Source organism: Phyllopteryx taeniolatus, chromosome 4 (assembly GCF_024500385.1).
Source record: "Phyllopteryx taeniolatus isolate TA_2022b chromosome 4, UOR_Ptae_1.2, whole genome shotgun sequence".
Taxonomy (NCBI): domain Eukaryota; kingdom Metazoa; phylum Chordata; class Actinopteri; order Syngnathiformes; family Syngnathidae; genus Phyllopteryx; species Phyllopteryx taeniolatus.
Window position 1 is genome coordinate 19,992,079 of NC_084505.1, and position 22,672 is coordinate 20,014,750.

Sequence of the window (22,672 nt, forward strand, 5' to 3'; positions counted from 1 at the left end):
TCTCATTGGAATAGTGCTATTTTTGAAATTGTCATAATCATAAAGAATAAGTATTTTCCAAGGTAAAATAGTCCTATTTTTTTACATGATAAAAAACTCAAAATTGTTGAGAATGTCGTTTCTTCACTTGTCTGTATCCTTTGATTATTATATATATATATATATATATATATATATGCTACATTGGGATGCATGAGTCACTACTTTGGGCGGCACCGTGGAAGACCGCTTAGCACATCTGCCTCGCAGTTCTGAGGACCGGGTTTCAAATCCCGGCGCCGAGTTTGCCTGCGTGGCTCCACTTTCCTCCCACATCCCCAAAACATGCATGCTAGGTTAACTGCCAACTCTAAATTGCCCGTATGTGAGTGCAAATGGTTGGTTGTTGATATTGTGACCTGGGATTGGCTGGCGACTAGTCCAGGGTACGCCCGGCCGGAGTCGGCCGAGATAGGTGCCGCACGGAAAACGGGAGGCACGACTTCCCGTCAAGTCAAGGAGGAGGGCAAAAAAAAAAAGACAGTAAGACAAGAAAAGTGTTTCGAGTCAATGTGGCTTTAATTTTGTGCGACAACATTCTTCTTAATCACAACTGTAGGACGTTTACAAAAAATACATAGTAATCTTTCTAGAATGCATGTGTTTTTTCTCGTGTTTCTTACACAAAATGTTTTAAGAAAAAATAGCTTCTAAGAGCGACGTTAGCTTGGTGGCTCGGCTAGCGCAGCTAATGTCGCGTTAAGGTTCTAAAAAGCTCTAAAGGTTAATATAAAAACGACAAAGTGTAGAAATCTTTTGAAGGCATTTTTGTTGTTTTGAAAGGTTTACGTGCGTGTCTTTTCTGGTTTTCATCTGCTAATTTATAACAATGGCTTTGCTAACCCGAAACAAAGACACCGTTTTACTTTAGTGTTTCAAAATGATTGCTATAATTTAGCCAACCGAGACGTCACATACATATATATATATATATATATATATATATAAAGTTGCAACTGTGTCTTCGTCGTCTTGGCGACCCAGAGTAATCCCATTTCTGCCTTCACGACAAAGTCTGAAAGTAGTGTTTGCTTCCATTTCTTGTTTTGTTTTAAGTTTGGATTTTTTTCCACAACAAAATTCCCTTTTTTTGGAGAGCTCACTTCCCGGGCTCTTGGCATTGGGGAGTCACAGCGACGATAACAGGCCGCTGGGTGGCAACGGCGGCGGACCCCTCGCCGTCGTCCATCTTGGACCGCTTGACCTGAGGTTCGTTGCCCCCGCCGGGTTGCTCGGCGGAAAGCGGACGACACACCAGAACCGGAGGAGAGCTGGAGGCCTGAGCTGCCAGAATCTGGAGAGGACTGCTTAGACCTGGAGGGGACGAAGGAAGGCGACGCAGCTGGTAAGACGCGTTTCCATTGTTCGAAAATTGTAAAAAGAAAAGGAAAAAAAAAAGGGGTACACTGCTCGCTGATGCTAACTCTAGCGTAAGACGCCGAGAAGATGGGAAAATGTCAACTCCTGAGGTTGTACAAGTCTGCCAAAAAGTTCACCTTCAATTCGGTCGGAAGTAGCCCAAAATAGAGCAACATCTACAGCCAGATACAATCTTGTAATGTTAAGACAAAGAAATCAGCAATCGATTGAGAATAAAGTCATATTATTTCAAGAAAAACTTGAAAGTTGAGTCGTAATTCTTTCCAAGAAAAGCCATAATCTTTCTTTGAAATATTGTTTTTACCAAGGTCAATAACTCAAGTTGGATGTTTTTACGAGTTCAAAAGTGCCAAAAACTCCATATTTTAAGAGAAAAGTTGCAATCTTAACTAAAATAGAGATGTATTCCTTACCCCCCCAAAATGCTCATCTTAAAAGTCAACATTTTGAGATAAAAAGGCAGAATCTTACAATCCCAACATTTTTCCCCGTGAAAAAAAATCACCTTATCGAGACAAATCAAAGCCATAATCTTACAAGATTTCTTTTTTCCCCTACGAGAAAAACTATCACCGGAAAGGGAAAAGAAACTTCAACTCAACAATAAGATGGAAAAAGTTGTAATCTTGAAGAAAAACCTTTATTTCCTTCAAGGAAATAATCCAGAAACTTAAAATCTTTAAATCATAGCCATTTTTGCAGTTTTTAATCATTTTTAAAAATGACAAAACATTTTGAGAAAAAAATCTCAATAATCGGACACAAATGAAGAGAGAAACGGATTTTTCCAAAAATCGAATCTTATTTCAAGAAAAAAAAGGTCACATTTTACAAAACAATCTTACAAGATATAAAATCCCCCCCCAAAAGTTGTATTCTTTTATTTGACGCAGGTAAGAATAAGCTCATAGAATGTCAAGAAAGCAATGTAAGATGAATATTGTTTTTTATGCGTGAGCTTCCAGGGGGACGGACGGAAACCCGTACCTGAAGCAAAAGCAGCGAGGCTGGTCGCCGTGGCAAATGCGGCGGCGTTGGCGTGCTTCCCGTTGTGGGTAACGGGGTGCGCGGGAAGTTGATGCAGCCCCAGCGCCACGTTCCGTGTGTCCAGGTTGCGCGAGTCCGCCCCCTGTGCGCCGCCGCCGCCGCCGTCCGCCGTCTGGATCACCAGCTCTCGCTTCAGCTGCGCCTCTGCCCGCCACAAAAATGCCACATAGAACATCATCATCATCATCATCATCATCAAGAAGAAGGAGACATTTGATCAGCTGCATAGCGGTTCCAAAATAATAAGCACAATTCTTTGTATTCATATTGTACTCGTGATTATGCCTCGTTAGGGGAAAATCTTTATTTTGATTGCGCTACTTTTCAACAATCTATATGAGATTTCAGTGCAAAATGATTCTTTAAATAAGAATAAAAGATAGATGATCCAAAAATAAAAGCATCCAAAAGATTGTACTTGGGCAACGGCTAACTAAAGAAATGTGCTTTCACAGAGCGCAATCACGAATTGCAACTTAATGGAAGCAATAACATTAGGCTGCAAGCACCGACTTTTCATATGAAAATCACCGTCCGTATTGCGATTTGCCGAGGACGGCTACGTCTCCGTTGTTCCGCTCGATCGTCGGTCGGTCGTGCACGGTCGCAAACTGCAAAGAACTCGACGGTTGCGATTTGCCTCTCTATTGACTTCCGGCGTTTTGGGTTTTCCCGGCCGAAAAGTTCAAGTCAAGGCAGCCGCTAGCTACGACGATTGTTAATCGTGTCTTACCGTGACACGCCGCCTCTCCGCCACCGTGCCGACTTCAAAATAAAAGCGTGACGTTGGACATCGATGCCATTGGAAGCTTTTATTTTGAAGTCGGCCACGAAGCCGAATAAAGCCTTAAGCATACGTTCTGGCTGGCTGCATTGCGGGCACTTCTTAAAAAAACAAAAAAACAAAACAATCGCAGACGATGGATGAGGCTCATTTAACCGCAATCGCGACTGAAATGTGAATTCTCCGTAGAATAAAGTCAGATTTTGTTGGACATAAAACTCGCAGTTGCATAAAGTTGTATTTGTCTGATAAAAAGCCATCAAATATATGTTATGTTAATATAAAGTTGGATTCTTTCCAAACAGAAAACATAAAAACGTGTATTTTGTCGTAATCTTATAAGAATCAAGATGTATTATTGGAGTTATTTTCTACTCGTTCGCAAATAAATCATTTACATACGTGCCACTCAGAAAGCATCTGCCAATCGTGATGCTAGCCCCCGCCTCTTTTTGGGACCCACCTCTGAGCTCGCCGCCACCCGGCCCCGCGTTGGCCAGCGAAGGGGCGCAGTAGCCGTTGGGAGGGGCACTGGTGGTGACCACGCGCAGCATGGTCAGCGAGGACGACGACGACGACGGCGGCGGCGGGTTGTGGAGAAGGTGGACCTGGCCGCCGCCCCCCGGGAAGAGCGCCAGGGCTTTGCCGAGGGCGCCGCTCGGGTGAGGCGGCGCCGCCATGATGACCGGCTGGGCGCTGACCGGAGACCCTACGTGGACACGCCACGAAACAAAGAATCCACAGCAAAAAAAAAAACTTCTAATCTAAAAAGGGGTTGTTTGGTTTTTTTTTCCACCCAAGAAAATTCTCTTATCATAAAGTCAGATTTCGTCCAGATAAAAAAGTCGGAATTTTGCCGGGCGAAGATAAAGCGATCATAATTAAGATGGAAAACAATTCGAATCATCAACATTTTCAGAGAGGAATGAGCCTATATTACAAGAATACATTCATATTCTTGGGTCAAGTCAATCTTTGGAAATCCGTTTGAATATTACAAGAATAAAGAAATTGTTTGGGTAAAACGTCATAAACTAATGACGATAAAGTGGTACATTTCGGATTTCAAAAAATCGTAATCTCTATTCAAAAAGTCTTCATCTCAGAGGAAAAGTCAACATTTTCAGAGAAAAAAAGTCACGAGGATGGAATCCTATTTTTGGGGGGGGGGGGGAAATAGTTACAATCTTTAAAGAATCGTCATACTATTTTGGGGGGGAGACACATTTTCAATCAAGAATAAAGGAGTATTTTTTAAGATAAAAACTTCAATTTTATTGAGATAAACAATCACAATTTTACAAGAGTAAAGATTTTTTGGGCGATGAAAAGTAATACAATTACAATCATAAAGCCTTATTTTTCAATGTAAACAAAAAAAACGTCTTTTTGGGAGATAAAAGATTTTTGTCCAGATAAAACGTTTTCATGTGACATGAATAAAGTAAAAAGTCAGAATCTTATGAAAAGAGTCGTATTTTGAAGGGATCAAATGTTACACTTTTCCTTATTTTGGAGGTAAAAAGTTATCATTTTGTGAGAATCGTTATATTTTGGGGGAGATAACAAAATCATAATGTTGCAAGAAATAAAGTTTTGATTGAAAAAGGAAAATGAAAATAAAGTTGTATGTTGGGGAGAAAAAAGTCGCAATCTGTAAAGAATAAACTCGTACTTTTTCAACATTAAAATGTATAATACTATGAGAATTAAGCAGTGTTTGGGGGGTATAAAGTAGTAGCTTTTGAAGCTAAATAGGCATAATGTTATGAGAATAAAGTCGGACCGTTTTGAGATCAAATATAAGAATTTGAGGAATAAATTCCTCTTTATTCCTATTTCACGAGAATCGCGTTTTTCCCCAGACGAAGTCATGTTAAGTATTAAATCGTCGTGTTTTTGGGAGATGATACATGCTCATTTTATGAAAATAAGCGTGCGAAGTTTATTTGTGGACGTCACAATGGGCCGGATACGCTACCGCATTGAGGTTTTCATTGGACAATTGCCGACAGCCAACCGCATTGCGGTAAAAGATGGATGAAATGCATGACAAGGTTTTATATTTTGAACTGCTACATTAACAACAGGATGTTTTATTTCATAAGTGGTGCGGATCTGGGACACCTGTGCCCACTGAAAATATAGAAACCCTCTAAATATTAAATTCATACTACAAGTTGTTCTAATTTTAGAAAAACGTTACTTTAAATTAACTTAATATTAGGAGACTTTTTAGACTTAAAAAAAAAAAAACTGTAAGAAAGTTATTTTCTTACAAAGACACTTGATAATCTTACAAGATGAAAAGACAAAATCTACAAGAAAAAAAGTCCTTTCAAAGAGGGAATTTCATATCCTTGTATAAAATATTGACTTGTTTGTAGGAGCTGACCTGGCGCGCTCTGCGAGTATCGATATTCCGGCACGGCGGCCAGCTTGTGCGCCAGCTGCTCGTGGTGGTCCGGAGGGATGGGGGACCCCTCCCTGCTCAGACATTCGGGGGTCTGCAGCCCGCTGGACGGTGGTGAAAGCAGTCCCTGGTGGGTGGGCGACGCGGGGGCACTCCTGCAAAAACAAACAAACAAACAAACATCAGGATGGTAGCGTGAGTGCAAGCGTAAAAGTAAGGGCGACTTACTTCGTCCTGTCCAATCACGCGAGAGCAAGGAGCGCAAAGGAAAAAAACAAAACAAAATGGTTACCCAAGAGTTCCGCATACCGTATTTTCCTGACCATAAGGCGCACTTAAAAGTCATCCATTTTCTCCAAAATGGACGGGGGCAGGGCGGCGCGCCTTATGTGTGCACCGAGTTCCAAAATCTATAAATCTATAAATCTGGAAAGGGGGAAGGGTGCGCGTGAAGGAGGACGCTAAAGGCACGCCCCCAGTAGGTATACACTCCACTCGTAAAGTAGCAATTTTTTATTTTGTTCATACTAGGCATTACGGTAATAAGTCGCCAACTCGCGGCAAAGGTCACCTTCAAAATCAAAACTTCCCAATAATACGGACGTCAACGCTCGGGCAACGGATTAATGAACTCCAACCGCCGGACATCGGTGTAAACGGGGCGTTCAAAGTGAACCTTTTGGAAAAACATTGTTTTTAGCGTGCATGCACGCTACCGTATGTTTTAGCATGCCTGCGCCCTTTAATACGGCGCGGTGCGCCTTATGTATGTGTTCAATACCGAAATAGACCTCGTAACTGAGACTGCGCCTTTTAATACCACCGGTGCGCCCTGTGGTCATCTGTATCGCGTTCCTTCTTTCCATTTTTGTTGAGGAGAATAAAGTTGTATTCTATGGAGACAAAACCGTGTAAATATTGCACAAATTCAGTCGAATTTGCTTCAGATGACAAGTCGGAATCTTATAAGGATAACGTCTTATTTTTGACGAATAAATCTTGGAAGAGTTTTTGGACAATAAAGTTAGATTATTTCGTAAGTAAAAGATCAAAAAATCGAATCATTCTTAAATGCAACACAAAAAACCCCAAAAGTTTGATTCCACATTTAGAATCAGATTCAATTGGAGGCTGAAAAATACAAAATGAAAAAATGGCAACAGGAATCGGAATTGTGCTTTTTGTGGTGCGTTGGCCACTAGAGGGCAGTACAACACAGACATTCGTAATAAACGAAGAATTCGCAACTAAGCGACTCAGTAAGATGCAGTAATATGAGTTGTTTTTTTTGCAGAGGATAAAGAATAGATGCCTGTGAAACTGTTGTATTGTCCGTCTACATGTGTTGCTGTACCCGTTGTGTTCAAACAGCCGTCGCTTTAAAGGTTAGAACGACCGCATCGTCAATACGAGCTTCCTTAGCCTATCTGTGGTGTTTTACATAATGTATTAGCATGAAGCTAATGGACTTTGACAAGACACAATGACGTGGTGTGGTGAAATAAACATCCTGTAATTGGCTTTGTTTTTACAATCACATGTCCACTGGGTGGGAATGGGAGGAAAAAGCATCTGGCCTCCTTTTTGAACAATTGTTCACTATCAGCTGCTTCTTGTGAAGCTCGCTTCCACCATCTAACATTTGTAACTCAAATGTTTGCTCGCAACTCAAAACATAACAAAAAACACACGTGTATCTCCAAAAACCCAACGTGTCTTCAGGCGCTTACCGGGACGAGAGGGGACCGAAGGGTGTCCGGAAGCAGGCCACGCCCCTCTGCCTCCGCTTCCGGAAGGCCTGCTCCACCAGCTTGTTCTCTGAGGCCGAGTCCACGCGCCAGAAGCTGCCCTTTCCCGGCTCGTCCTGCGAACGCGCCACTTTCAGGAAGTAGCGGTTCAACGACAGGTTGTGTCGGATGGAGTTCTGAGGACCACAACCAACGCTTTCACCGCAAAATCCAGACATCTGACAATACTTCAGTCATTCATTTCTTTTTCTTAGGAGAAAAAAAAAACATTTTTTGATGAAGATTCAAAGTTGTACTATTACGAGGAAAAAAGTACCTTCAAATAAAGTCGGAATATCATGAGAATTCAATCCAAATGTTTGCAAATGAAAAGGCATATGCTTATATAAATAGTCATATTTCTTATTATTAAAAGTTGTACTTTCGGTATTTTGGGAGGAACATTTGTTATTTTATTAAATTTAAGTTGTATAGGTTTGGTGGAAAAAAATTACAATTTTAGCGTAAAGTGGAATTCATTTTTAGATAAAAAGTCACAATATTATGAGAATAAAGCCCGCTTTTTTTTAATAAGGTCCATTTTTGGGAGAAAAATTCAATATTACAAAAATTAAGACGAAATGTTTGTAAAATAAAACTTCAATAAATGTTTTTGGTATTAAAAGTCTTACGAGTATTCTTAGTGTTTTTGGGAGAAAAAATTCGTAACACTCCAAATTGGAAGGTCAATATTTGTAGAAAAATCATTTGAATCATACGAGAATCAAGTTTTTCTTGGGGGGAAAAAAAAACCATTTGATGAATTCTAAGGCTTATACTCTTGGGAAATAAATGAGAATGAAGTCCTATTTAGTTTTAGATAAAACATAACATTTCCAAAAATTCCGTTGAATTTTTGGGGTGAATAGTCCTTTTATAACTGAGGACAGATTGATAGATAAAAGTCATAATATTACAAAAAAATCTTGGGGATTAAAAAACAATGAAGTTGTATATTTTGGGGGGGGATCCTTTTTTTGGAAGTCATAATATTGCAGGAATATCGTCGTATTTGCTCGACAGAAAGTTGCAAAACATCTCCTTTGTCAGGTTAACGTCAGCGGTGTGAAAGGGGCTAATTGATGTTAAACGTCGCGTTCGGGTGCGTGTCGATGACGGCGCCTGCGCCCACAAACCTGCCAGCCCTTGTCTGCGGTGCGGTAATAGGGGTAGTGTTTGGTGATGTGGGCGTAGATGCCGCTGAGCGTCAGCTGCTTGTCGGGCGCCGACGAGATGGCCTGGACGATCAGCTGAGCGTACGAATACGGAGGTTTGGACTCATCCTGGACACAAAGCGCGCACAAGATGTCAGGTGACAAGTGGGGAAGGATCTGTTTCGATTGACCGTCATTCAGGTCCTCCAAATCTCGACGTATTCGAGCACCCAAAGGAGCAGACCTCCGTCGTTATATTATGTACATTATATCACACGCGGGCCTGTTTTATATCAGAATTCTGTTGAACCAGAATTCAAAAGCAACGTCTGCTTTTCACTGGTCAATCCATTTTCATGACATTTTTATCGATTATTACTTTTGTCAGATTCCGATTTTGTCTGTGACCGCTGCGGGTTTTTCTTTCATGAACAATTTAAAGCAGTTCATTCGCGACTTTCTTCTTCTGGTCTTTTATCTGACAAAGTTGTCTCCCCCGCATGTGTGTACCACACCGCCCCACAGAGGCTAAGACGTGCACGGCAGGGACACCACGGGATGAATCATGTCATAATTACCCGACACAACAAACTGATACTAATATTCACTTTCCAGTCTCAATTTCTATCCATTTGATTGATTCGTTGTTGCAGACCTAGATAGTTCCTATGAATATATTAAGAATGAAATACAGGTAAGTGGCTTTCAATAAATGTTTCAAAGTACTTTTATCACTGACTAAGGCTCTCCTTGCCCACACGTGTGGGCATCACAGTACCTTCATTGTTCCAGTTGTTTTTCACTTCTCTTGTACGGCAGCGTATCTGAAGCTCAGTTCTAACTCAAATTTTGGCTCCCAACACAAAGCAAAAAAGCGATGGTTCATAAGTCAAAAACAAACTCGTAAGTCCCTCTTAAGTCAAGGTGCCGAAATCTGAAAGGGTTTCATCACCTTGGGGCTGTCCTCACCGCCGCCGCCGCCGCCGCCGCCGGCTGACTCCCCTCGGGGCTCTCCGGCCGCGGCCCGCAGCTCGACGACGTTCCGCCTCTGCTCCGACACGGCCTTGGCGGCGTACTCGGCCGCCAGCTGCAGGTCGCTGGTCACGTTGCGGCCGTAGCGGTAGCCCGACGACCCGGCGCCGCGAGGGCTCGCCGGGCACGAATTGGGAACGCTGAGAGAAAGAGCGAGTGAGGAAAAAAAAAACTTTGAAATATTAGGAGAATAAAGTCAGTTTTTGGGGGGGGAAGAAAAAAAGTCAAAATATTTCGAGAATACATTTTGCATTTTTTCAAGAAAAAAAGTCGGAACCTTAAATAAGGTCCGAGAAACTAAATCCGTATCAATGTATTTTCCAACGGAAGCAATAAATTACAGTACTATCAAAAACTTCTTTTAGTGAAGTAGTTCCATTTTAAAAGTGCAACTCATTATAGAGATGTACTACACGCATCTTTTTAACATACTGTATATGTATCATTTGAATGATTTTACCTTACAGCCAAAATTCACCATCTCTAGAAACGAGACTACTACGTAATAAGCAATCTGGAAACAATGGAAATGATTTTTTTGGTAAACACGAGGCAGGAATTTGCCCTGGATGAAAAAGTGTTGGATGAATCCATATAACGATGAGTATTGAAATAAATTCAATCTAAATACATTTTGCAACCATACTCGAATTTATTCAGATGTAACAGGAAATATATTTTTTTGTCAAGGTCAAAAGTCTGAAAATTGTGAGAATAAGGTCATATTTCTAATATAAATCTTACTAAAGTTGCATTTCTTGAGAAAAACACAAAACAAAACAAAGATCTATCCAATTATTCTAATCTATGAAATGTTTTGAGAATAAAGTCGCATATTTGTTTGAAGTCATAAGATTATAAAAAAAAGTTTTCTTTTTGCAAGAAACAAGTCAGAAGCAAGAATAAAACTGCATTTTCCCATTTTGAAAAGTGGTAATATTGTCCGAATAAAGTGGGAATTTTCAAGATCCAAAGTCACAATATTACGACAGTAACCTTTTCCTTTTTTCTAAATGCAAAGTCACAATATTGTGGGAGTAAATTGGTTGGGGTTTTTTCTCTCTAAATAAATCTCTCTCTCTTTGGAGAATAAAACTGTATTTTCTTGGAGACAGAGCTGTAATCTTATGAAAATAATTTCACATTTTTTTTCAATTCTTCTGAAGTCTTTATTTTTTCGAGGTAAAAAGTTGTAGCGTAACGAGAAAACAGTCATCATCGCAAGGCTCCGCTTGTATTTTTCAGTAGCGACAAGACTCAACATAAAGCAGACACACACGCATGCACATGCACACTCTCTCTCGCACAACAATAATCAGTAAAGTATGTTAATTATTGGCCAGCATCCATGTGGGACAACCGACAACAGCTGCTGCGCTTTGCAAAGTCAACAACGCGGCTCTGATTTGGCATTAGCAACACGCATATACGCACGCGCAGACACACGGAGCACTTTCTCTACAGACAAGCTCATTTGCTGGAGGCTGCTGTTAGCTTTCGGAGCTAACTGTTGACGTTCATTAGCCAATTCAAGTCGTAGTATTAGGAGAATTGTCATACAGTATTTATTCAACATAAAAGTCATTATATTACAAAAATAATATCCTAATTCTTCTTTTTTTTTTTTTTAAATCAACCTCAAGAATAGTCGTATTTTTTTCGGCGATTTATCGTAAGAATAAAGTCGTGTTTTCCGATACAAAATTGTTATATGAGAATAAAGTCTTGTTTTTCAGGCTAAAAAGTCGTAATCTTACGAGAATAATTCTATTTATTTGAAATAAATTGTAATCTTACAAACATAGTCGTATCTGCCCAGATAAAAAGCCATAATCTTACATTTTTTACATTGCTATATATTTCTTTCTTTTCTTGTTTTTCTAGAGAGTTGTTGTCATATCCTTTTTTAATTATCATGTTAAGAAATGTTAATTTAGGTGGTCTGATAGTTAACCCATATCCTTAAGTCTCAGAAAGATTGAATCAGATTGAAATATAATGGATACCTATGTACGTGTATATATGACCTGTGCTATGAGACAAGTGAATTTTTCTCACGGTTTGTTGATAAAGAAAAACTTTTAAAAAGTCATCATTCTGTAGACAATAAAATGATGATGTACTTTTCAGCGATAAAATGTTTTGTTATTACGAGAAAAAAGTCTGGTTTTTTTTTCCAAGATAAAAAACCATAATTCAATGAGAAAAAGTTCTGTTTTTCGTAACATAAAAGTCTTAATATAACAAGAAAAAAAGTCAGATTTGGGGGGTTAAAAAGTTGAAATCAAACAGAATAAAGTGCTATTCCAATATTACGAGAATAAAGTTGCATTTTTGGGGGGGGGGGATAAAGTCATAAATTTACTAAAACAACAGTTATTGTTTTTCTGGATAAAAAGTTGTCCTCTTATGACAATACTCCTATTTTTCCAAGGTTAGTTAGTTATTTCATGGATTAAATTTAATCTTCTCTAAGATAAAAAGTCTTCATTTTTACGCAAATAAGGTTGCAATTATTGCAGCAAAAAGTCACGGGCTTGCAAGAATAAAGTCGTACTTTTGGAGACAAAAAGTCGTAATGTCACGAGAATCAAATGTGTTGATTGCAAAGTAACTATGTGAGAATGCTTGACATTGTGATTGGGTGCTGAGCGCCCCTTCAAACTCTAATCCTCTGCTTACACACACAAATAGTCGTGTTGTACATAGACACAAACACACGCACGCACGGACACACAACTGTGCGTGTCTGTGTGTAGGTGGAGGGGCTAGCAGAGGAAACCACCAGTGGAAGCCATTCAAAAAACAATCCTGTCCTCCACCAATCAGGCAACGTGTAGCTGCTGCCCTGCCATATAAGGCATGCGCAAACTGGGTAAGTGCTGCAGTGACACTTACGCGCCACAAGTGGGTGCTCTCACCAACAAATAGCAATGCTGACCATACAGCGTTAATGTTCAACCAAGAAGGGAAAACTGTGTGAGATATGAATGAGCACATGTCAACATTGCACACACACCCATATATATATATATATTGAGACTCACACACACAGTCACATGATGTAAGACAGCAAAGTCCTCTGAGCGGTCACGTCAGGCTGCACTTTGAATAACCTCCATGAAAACAAAGTGCATGTACGCACTCGTCTATGCACACGACAAAATAAACATCATCGCTTACATGCTAGTCTGCAGTCCCGACAATTCACGTTTATTTTATTTTACAACTTGTGCCACTTGCTTTGTTTTTTTTGCAGTGTAAATATGTATTATTATGGAAAACTACTGTTCGATATACACCTCATTCAAATACTTGCAAATTATTTCCATCATGTTATAGTCAAATATCCCCTCGCCGTGCCGTCACCTTATCGGGGTGGAGGGGTTTGTGTCTCCCGATGATCCTAGGAGCTAAGTTGTCTGGGGCTTTACGCCCCTGGTAGGGTCGCCCATGGCAAGCAAGTCCTCGGTGAGGGACCAGACGAAGCACTCAAATGACCCCTTACGATGATGAACATGAATGCACCGCAGTTTTCCTTGATCGCACGCGAGTCACCGGGGCTGCCCTGTGGAGCTGGAAGGCGAGCGCCCGGTGGCCGGGTCTGCACCCACGGCATAGCCCGAAGACGCAACGTGGGTTCCCCTTCCCACGAGCTCACCGCCCGCGGGAGGGGCCGAGGGGGTCGGACGCATAGAGAGCTAGGTCGCAGCCGAAGCTGGCTCTAGGGATGTGGAACGTCACTTCTCTGGCAGGGAAAGAGCCTGAGTTGGCGTGCAAGGTTGCGAGGTTTCGAGTAGACAAAGTCAGGCTCACCTCCACACGCAGCTTAGGCTCAGTACCCGTCCTCTTGAGAGGTTTTGGACTCTTTTCCACTCTGGAGTTACCCACGCTGAGTGTACTTGTCACGGATTGTCCATAACGCACACCGTGTTCAGACGTAAGGGGTTAGGTATGCGCACTTGGCACAAGGACATCCTAGGCCGTTCGATGATCGACTTTGTGGTCATGTCATCGGACTTGCCGCCGCATGTCTTGGACACTCGGGTGAAGAGAGGGGCGGCGCTGTCAACTGATCACCACCCGGTGGTGAGTTGGCTCCGGTGGTGGAGGAAGATGCCGGTCCGACGTGGCAGAATGCCAAATGTATTGCGAGTGTCTGTTGGGAACGTCTGGCGGTGTTTGAACCCCTGTCAGAAGGAGTTTCGAGTCCCGCCTCTGGCATGGAGAACAACCACGTAACTTTGAATAGGGTTTTTTTTCCCTGCTGAATGAAATCGCCATTTAAAAACAGCATTTTAAGTTAACTCTGATATTTACATTTGTTTGACTACCTTCAACAAGTATGCAAAAATCTAAGAATTTGAGAAGGGGCCCAATACTTTTTCACAGCACCGATACGATGACATGCTGCGGCTTTAACAGGCTGCAATAGCCCGATCGGGATTCTATGCATATGTGTAAATACTCCAACACGCCATGCTGTTTATTTGTACTCGTGTTGCGTGTGTGTGTACCTGAGGGTGCCTGTAGGCGACGGCAGCGGCGAACCGAACGCCCTGATGTGTTCTTCATGCTGCTGCGCGGTCGGAATGCTGATCTTGAGTGGCGAGATGTGAGGCACGAGTGGGCGCATGGGCGGCGAGGGCGCCTCCTTCTCCCGCTGCTCTTCGTGGGGAACGAGCGACGCAAACTGGATCTTGATGACCGTGCTGGGAAAGCGGAACATGCACCTGTGGCAGAGAAAGAGGGAGAGGAAGGCGGTTTGTATTAGTTTCACGTTGCAATTATCATTAAAACCCAACTTTAGATTAGTACAGTACCTTGGCAAAACACTCCTATCTCGAAACATTTTTCACCATTGAAATGAATGAAAATGCCATTCATCCGTTCCAGCCCCCCTCCAAAAACACCAACAACAACAAAAAGAGAACTCTGCAGTATTGTACAATGTAAAAAACATACTGTAAAAAGAAAATGAAATCTAACAAAGAATTGAACATCTTTGCGTCATGAATTCATGCTTTAATTCAATGAAGACTGTGCTGCTCCTTCTGGCGTGGAAGCCTTAGCCACCAGGGGGGAGTGTAATAAATACATACGGTGGACCCCACATACTCGCAGTTTGGCACCCACGGACTAATCTACTGTATTTGCAGATTTTCTTTTTGTTCAGTTTTTCCCTTTTTCCATCTTTCCATTTCCCATACTGCTTATCCTCACTAGGATCGCAGGCATGCTGGAGCTTATTGTTGGGCAAGAGGCGGTGTACACCCTGAACTGGTCCCCAGCCACTCGCACTCACATTCCCACCTACGGGCAATTTAGAGTCTTCAATTAATCTACCATGCATGTTTTTGGGATGTGGGAGGAAACCGGAGAAAACCACACAGGCATGGGAAGAACATGCAAACTCCACACAGGCGAGGCTGGATTTGAACCCCGGGTACTTAGAAGTGTGGCAGATGTGCTAACCAGTCACAACTCCGAAAACGCCTGATGGCTGTTTATTCCAGTCACTGATGGTGTCGTGGTACACTTGCCTGACTTTGGTCCAGGCAGCGTGGGTTCAGTTCCCACTCAGTGGCGCTGCGAATGGTTGTCCGTGTCTATATGTTCCCTGCGACTGACTGGCGACCAGTTCAGGGTGTAGTCCGAAGTCAGGATAGGCTCCAGCGCCCCTTGAGCCTGACCAGGATAAGCGGTGTTGAAAATGGATGGATGGCTGTTTATTGCCACATATTGAAGAATTTTGCAGGGTTTAAAAACTTTTCAGAATTAAATGCAATTATAATGGCTGGCAATTTTATCCACAGATTTTCCCTTTTGGAGGTCAGGTGCGATTGCTATCCCCTACGGATACATATGTGTATTATGTACACGTAATAGACATAGATTTGACAGTGGAACACAAAGCCTTAGCCGTAGTAATTGCTGCTTTCACCGAATTTTCGGCCAAAAATGGTTTAAGCGGTACGGAAAATAGATGAATGGATGGCCCAAAAGTGCATTTTTGTCTTTCGGCCGAGATAAAATGGCCAAAACAGGATGTTGTTATGACGCAATCTGAAACCGCGGCCTACACTGTATTCATTTGTAAAAAATAAAACAAATCGACACGTCCACACTGAACAGTCGCCCAACTTTGCCGCTTTCCGTTGTCCAGCTACTACGGGGGAATGCTTGGTTGCACGCTATTTTACATGGCTGCAGCTACGTACCTACGAGCTACAGCCAAGGCGGCTAAATACGGGTATGTTGCTGAGCTGCGGAAGTGAAAGTTCGCTTTGCGTCAGGTATCAACGCAGCATAAGTCACGAATCATCGCCTCCGTGGCAGCAAATTAAGTAGACTTTGCACGGCTTGATCGCTATCGGACGATAATTAGCATTTTATGTTGATCGGCTGATCGGCTTTAAGGTCCTAATTCGCCGATCCGATCAATGTCCGCAAAAGACATTTACTCCGCATTTCCATCGTGTACAGTATATTTGAATCCAAAAGCTAGTTTATTTTTAGCCTGTGGTTTTTGACGGAGTACTGTAAATATCTGACCGCCAATAAAGTTATTTAAAAAATAAATTCAAAAACAGACAACACGTAATGACTACGAGACAAATTTCGTCTTTCGTAATTCCGCTTTGTCAGACTACCTCAATAAAATCTTGTATTCCGATACCACCGCGTCCCGTCTATTTACGATCACTGGGCTTTCTCTTGACAACTCAAACGTGACCGGATACGCTCGTTACCATGGCGACTACAACAACAATGGATGGCGTCGCGTGTGGGATGAGAACAAAACGGTGCTTAGGGCAGGACTTGAATTCAAGGATTGCTTGAGGTATGTTCACGTACTTTTAACACGATACAGCTCGCAAGCTGGCAACAAAACAACGGTTGTACACACAATAACAACTGGAAAAGCATGTGTCAAACTCATGGCCCGTGGCCAAATGTGGCCCGCTGTGTCATTTTGTGAAAGGTTTGAAAATAAGTCAATTGAGCAGTATACATACACATGTATTCACCATCAACTAGATTTCCCATAATACATTGTTGCCTTCCAAACTGACCGCCAAGTGACGAGCTCTTACCACTAGGTGGTCGCGTACCCGCATCAGTGTACAGCAGTGGGTTTTTTTCATAAGTGACTTGAGAAATGTCTACAAATGATCCCAAAATGTCGAGGAAGCGAAACATTTATTCAGACAGAAGGCTTTTTCAACAAAAATTGGAAAAAGATTTTTTTCTGCTGCTGTGTTTCTGTATTCATGCAGACAATTTTTTACACATTTCTCATGAGCAGGTGCACTTCATACCAGGCCGATTTCGATTTCTAAAATGCTACTCTGTCACCAATGTTCTGAGTAGGGTAAAATTGTCAAGCGTAACAAAACTAAATTTTAAAAAAAAAGGCAAAAAAGTTAATGTCATAACTTGGGTTTGGAGATATTCTTCTTTATTTACTTAAATAGTTTGATGGTTGATAGATGAGCAACGCGAGCTTCTTAGGATTCCCTCTCCAGGTCGGGGATGAGATCCTGCCCCAATCTGGAGGAGTTCAAGTATCTCGGGGTCTTGTTCACGAGTGAGGGAAGAACGGAACGGGAGATCGACAGGCGGATCGGTGCAGCGTCTGCAGTGATGCGGACTTTGTATCGGTCCGTTGTGGTGAAGAAGGAGCTAAGGCGAAAGGCGAAGCTCTCGATTTACCACCCTCAGCTACGGTCACGAGCAGAGGGTTGTGACCGAAAGAACGAGATCCCCGGATACAAGCGGCCCAAATGAGTTTCCTCCGCAGGGTGTCCGGGCTATCTCCCTTAGAGATAGGGTGAGAAGCTCGGTCAGCCGGGACGATCTCAGAGTTGAGCCAGATGAAGTGGCTGGGGCATCTGATTCGGATGTGTTCCGGGCACGTCCCACGGGGAGGAGACCCCGGGGACGACCCAGGACACGCTGGAGAGACAAGGTCTTTCGGCTGGCCTGGGAACGCCTCGGTGGCTGGGGAGGGGGAAGCCTGGGCGTCCCTGCTACAGCAACTGCCCAGGCGACCCGACGTCGGACAAGCGGTAGAAAATGGATGGATGGATGGATGGCTGGACGATTATAAAGTTGTGATTATGTTGTGCAATTTAACAGAATTATTTGTATCCTATTATAAAATATAGTGGAACAGTTGTCCCGCAGTAATGTTCTTGCCATAATTTTGAAAACATGGAACTTCAGATAAATTGTTGTCTGGAAGTGGATTTGTAAAGGTTCGCAGCCCTGCAGTCATAGCCATAAACGCAATTTTACTAAAAAATTGCCACAGTGATTTCTTTCAGTGTTTCAGTTTTCGGCCTTCGTTTCCTCATTGCAGTATCAGCCAAGAATTTTCATTTTGGTGCATCGGTAGAAGTAATATTAGTCGTTTTTCTGCAGAAGATAAAGAATATATGCCTGCGAGTACTGCATGTGTGGCTGCATCATTTGTGTTCAAATATCCGTTGTTTAAAGGTTTATAACTAGCGCAAAATCAATGCTAATTTCGTTAGCTCATTTACAGTCCTTTGCATTGTGTTTTAGCATTAAGCTACCAGACCTTCGTAGGGTTAGGATTAGTTATGTGGTTTGCTTAAATGCACAACGTGTAATTCTGTTTATTTGATGTTTAGTTTGACAGTAAACATCAATTGGGAGTGCCAATAAACAGCTTGAAGCAAGCACGCATGGCTTCTCTTTTGAAGAATTGTTCAGCATCTGTCAAACTGCTGCCTGGTCTGAAGTTCGCTGCCACAATCGAGGAGCCTAACTCAAAACATTACTCATAACACAAGACCCCCCCCCCCCCCCCCCCCCCCCCCAAAATTTTTTTTTTAGAATTTTGTAAAAATCGGCCATGCGATGGCTTGGATCTACTAAAACGAAAACGAAGATGGGTCACTCGTAAGTCGAGGTACCAATGTATTTGTTGTCTTTCAGCTTCGCATGTCCAGCACCGACTGAAACAGCAAACGAACGAAAAACAAAGCATAAAAGCAAAAACAACAATGAAGAAGAAGAAGACGCGACTCACACAGTGAAGGTATTTATTTTATTATTGTATTTTTATCAAATATTATTTCCAATAGTTTTGTTCTTTTTTGGTGTTAGTGTATTTTATCAAAATACTTTTATCTTTTTTTCCCCAATATTTGGGTATTTTTTTTCTAATATTTTACAAACTAAATTCCCAATAGTACTGTAATATTTCCCAATCATTTCTGTATTGTTTTTGTATCCTAATATTTTTGCATTTTTCTAGTAGCTTGTATTCTAATCTTTTTGGTAGTTTTGACATACTATCTTGGTATAGTGCTAATATTTTAGTATTTTTCTCCATTATTTTATTGAATACATTTGTCATTTCTTTAGTATTATTGTCTTATCTTGTAATGTTTGTATTTTTTTCTAATATTTCAAGATGTTTTTTTTTAAATTTTGTTGCAATATTTGACTATTTTCTCATATTTTGAATCATCACATTGTTATCATACTCGTTTACTATTAGTTTTATTTTCTCTAATATTTTTTGCTTGTATGTTTGTTTGTATTTTGTGTAATGCTTTGTATAATGTTTATACTCGTGTCTGATATTTTCTTTATTGTGTATTTTGCATTGAGTTAAGTATTTTTTGGTCTAGCTTTGTATTTTACGAATATTTTGTAACCTCATATTTGTGGTGCAGATCTTTAGAATTGTACAGACATTTTTCCCATTTTTTTATTATTTACATTATTTTGTATTCTAATACTTTTTGTAATTTTCTCATAACTGTGTTTTTCTAAATTTTGTATTTATAAAAATATTTGTATATTTTGTTTAATATTGTGGGGGTTTTCTTGCAATGTCTAATATTTTTTCACTTTTTAATTATATTTTTCTTTGTGGAATATTTGTGTTTTTCCCGCCTGGTCATGAATTACCTGAAACACAGACCTCTAAAAAATATAATAATTCACTTGTGAAATTTGCCCTAAAACATCATGGTTTCTTCCAATACTATTAACTCAGGAGACAAAACAAAAACAAATCCCCTAACACGAGCTCTGTCTCAAAAGAGGCGACCAGTCTAAATATCGAGAGGGACATGGCTACACACTGAACCCCACTGTTAAGAGCTGTAGAACTCATGACATCTCAGCTGATACAACAAATAAATGCCTGTTCAGCGTGGCCATAATTAGCCAAAAGCTTCAAATAACAACAAAAGTCAGGTTTAACTTTGAAGGGAAGTGAACTCTTATTCCAATTTGCGGCTACTAGAATTCCTTTCAGCCAGTAGTGCCTGTGCTTCAAGAAGTGCAGTCAAAAACAGCAACACTTCCAGCACTTATAATACGTACAATTCATTTAGTAGTACGGATAGACCGATTATCGACGACCCAAGTGTAGAATTCTGACCCATATCGACATTGGCCTTTTTTTCTTTTTCATCCATCCATCCATCCATTTCCTGAGCCGCTTCTCCTCACTAGGGTCGCGGGCGTGCTGGGGCCTATCCCAGCTGTCATCGGGCAGGAGGCGGGGTACACCCTGAACCGGTTGCCAGCCAATCGCAGGGCACATACAAACAAACAACCATTCGCACTCACAGTCACGCCTACGGGCAATTTAGAGTCTCCAATGAATGCGCATGTTTTAGGATGTGGGAGGAAACCGAAGTGCTCGGAGAAAACCCACGCAGGCACGGGGTGAACATGCAAACTCCTCACAGGCGGAGCCGGGGATTGAACCCGGGTCCTCAGAACTGTGAGGCTGACGCTCTAACCACCACCACCTTTTTCTTTTTTAAATTCAACCGCCGTAAAGAGATACATTTAAAACTGGATAAACTTCAGGGAAATATTTATTTAATTACTGAAATGTTCAGTTAATTTTATAGCAGATGCTGCTAACCCTGGGAACTTCCTGAACTATTTGTTTGAACTTAAAACAAAGATAAGGGAAAGATTAGCATTTCAGTTATATTGAAATGTTGGAAAACTATTTACTGTACAAAACTTTAGGGAGCTATTTATTTGTTTAACTTTACATTTAACTTTATGAGACATGCTGTCGAGTCTGGGGGCTCCCTGCGCTTTTTGTTCTAATTTTAAAACAAAGACGTCTATTGTCTAAGATGTTTAATAAACGAATATGCTTAAAGGCATTCAAACAAAGTGTATGAATTTGTGTTATTCAAAACTTTGAAACCAACATTTTCCTTTTTACTGCAAATGAATATTGGCTCCAAATATTGGTTTTCGGCCTCCTAGACTACGAAAAATTGGTATCGGCCCAGAAAAAAAATATCTCTCTATTTAGTATTACTAATGCCATTATTACTGCAAATCATCAGAGCATTATTATTACTATTATTTATTGCATTAATTTACATTTATTTTCCAAAAATGTATTAATTGAAATGTATTCTTTTTTTTTTTTTACTCATGAATTTAATCAAACAATTGTACGGCTAAAACTAGCCCCAGTGTGGACATGTTCTCTTGTGTTTATTCCATGTGCTTCTTTTCGTTCCATACTCTACTTCCGGGTCCAACTGCCCCCCCCAAACCCTTGCAAATAGCCAATCAGCGACGAGTACCGCCCCGCCCCATCGATCCCCAACCCACCACCTCCTATCCCCGCCCCTCGCTGTACAGCGGTCTGATTGACAGCCGCAACACCGTAAACGCCCTCAACGAGTTTGTCGTTGGTACTGTATTCAACCAAAGCACCATAACTTTGGGTAAAACATAAAACAAAAACGTTTGGCGACAAAGTTTACATGGAACGAGCATTTCAACAGCAAAACAAACGCACCTCCCCGCACGGGAGCCCCATGTGGACTTCACAGGGGTGCGTTTGTTTACATTGACACCAACACGTCAGCTCACAGTGCCCACACGAAAGTTATTGAATAAACGTTATAAGGTGGCAACTCAAGTTGCTCTTTCCACGGCCGAATAAGTCAACTTTAAAATGAAACAGCGCTGCTGAATTAAGTAAGACGTGCTCACTCGCGACCTCGGCTCTAGTTCATTCACTTGCTCCGGAAATAGAAGCGAAGAAAAAGAAGTGGGGGGACGATTCAGTTCCTTTCTTTTGAAATTATTAAGTAATATTTCAATCCTGAGAAATACATTTAAAAATAAATTAAGTCTAAATTGAATTCCGTGATAAACTTTGTACAGGTCGTGTGCTTTGAATGAGCTAACTGTCAAAACTCCACAACTCCCGTGAACTGAAAAACCCTGAAAAATACTAAAAATAACTCGTAGGACCTAACAAGTCGACAACTTTTAAAGTACATATTAGTCGATATTGACGGAGAACGTCTTTTAATAGAGATAATAATCGCGTTTATGTGAGTGTTAGTCCGTATGCTAAGCTAACAGGCTACAGGCGGAACTCACTGTCGGGGAAGCGGCAGCGGCGGCGCCCCTCTCCGCTGGAACACGCCGTCCACGAACACGCCGTTCTTGCCCAGGCACCGCAGCGAGAAGCCGCTGGCCTCGTCGTAGCCGATCTGCAGGTGCCGCCGCGAGATGAAGCTCGAGTGACCCATGTTGATGTCCACGGAGCCATGGGACGAGTTCCGACCGATAGTGACCGTCCTCTGGCGCATGACAAACTCAAAGTCCCGGCCCTCGAGTCTGGCCAGGGCCTGGGGGAGAGGAGACGCCAGGCGAGCGGGGCGCATCCCGGCGGAGGCTTCTGTCAGCGGCGGACCCAGGAAGGCGAGCGAGGGCTGGTGGTGGTTGAAGGAGTGCGAGGTGACCGCTACTCGGACGGGGCTGCACGGCGCCGACTGCAGGGCGAGCAGGGCCCGAGCTCCGGTGTCGTCCCGGTAGTCTGCCATGTTGATTCGCGGGGGGTCAAACACACTTCCACAGACACTTCGCACACAAAGTTGCAACGTGAGAGTTTTGGGGTCGGGGCACTTGTTCGCTGGAGCTGACAGAACAACATGGACTCCGGGAAATGAGCAAGAAGCGGGATGGAGCCACGGGAGGAACCGGACTGGTG

At 41.9% G+C, this 22,672-nt stretch overlaps 1 protein-coding gene and 1 long non-coding RNA gene across 2 annotated transcripts; one reads left to right on the top strand and one right to left on the bottom strand.

The window, feature by feature from the left end:
• Nucleotides 1–537: 537 nt before the first annotated feature.
• On the bottom strand, nucleotides 538–22,636 carry foxk1 (forkhead box K1). Its single transcript, XM_061770364.1, has 9 exons — nucleotides 22,060–22,636; nucleotides 14,154–14,369; nucleotides 9,557–9,776; nucleotides 8,587–8,733; nucleotides 7,394–7,587; nucleotides 5,646–5,818; nucleotides 3,714–3,959; nucleotides 2,407–2,610; nucleotides 538–1,353 (listed from the first exon to the last, which is right to left on the bottom strand). The coding sequence occupies exons 1-9, from the start codon at nucleotides 22,503–22,505 to the stop codon at nucleotides 1,139–1,141; spliced, it is 2,061 nt and encodes a 686-aa protein (XP_061626348.1). The 5' UTR covers nucleotides 22,506–22,636; the 3' UTR covers nucleotides 538–1,138.
• On the top strand, nucleotides 1,246–3,613 carry LOC133476678 (uncharacterized). The gene is made up of 2 exons (XR_009788114.1): nucleotides 1,246–1,384; nucleotides 2,378–3,613. It is a non-coding gene; the product is annotated as an uncharacterized LOC133476678 (long non-coding RNA).
• Nucleotides 22,637–22,672: the final 36 nt, after the last annotated feature.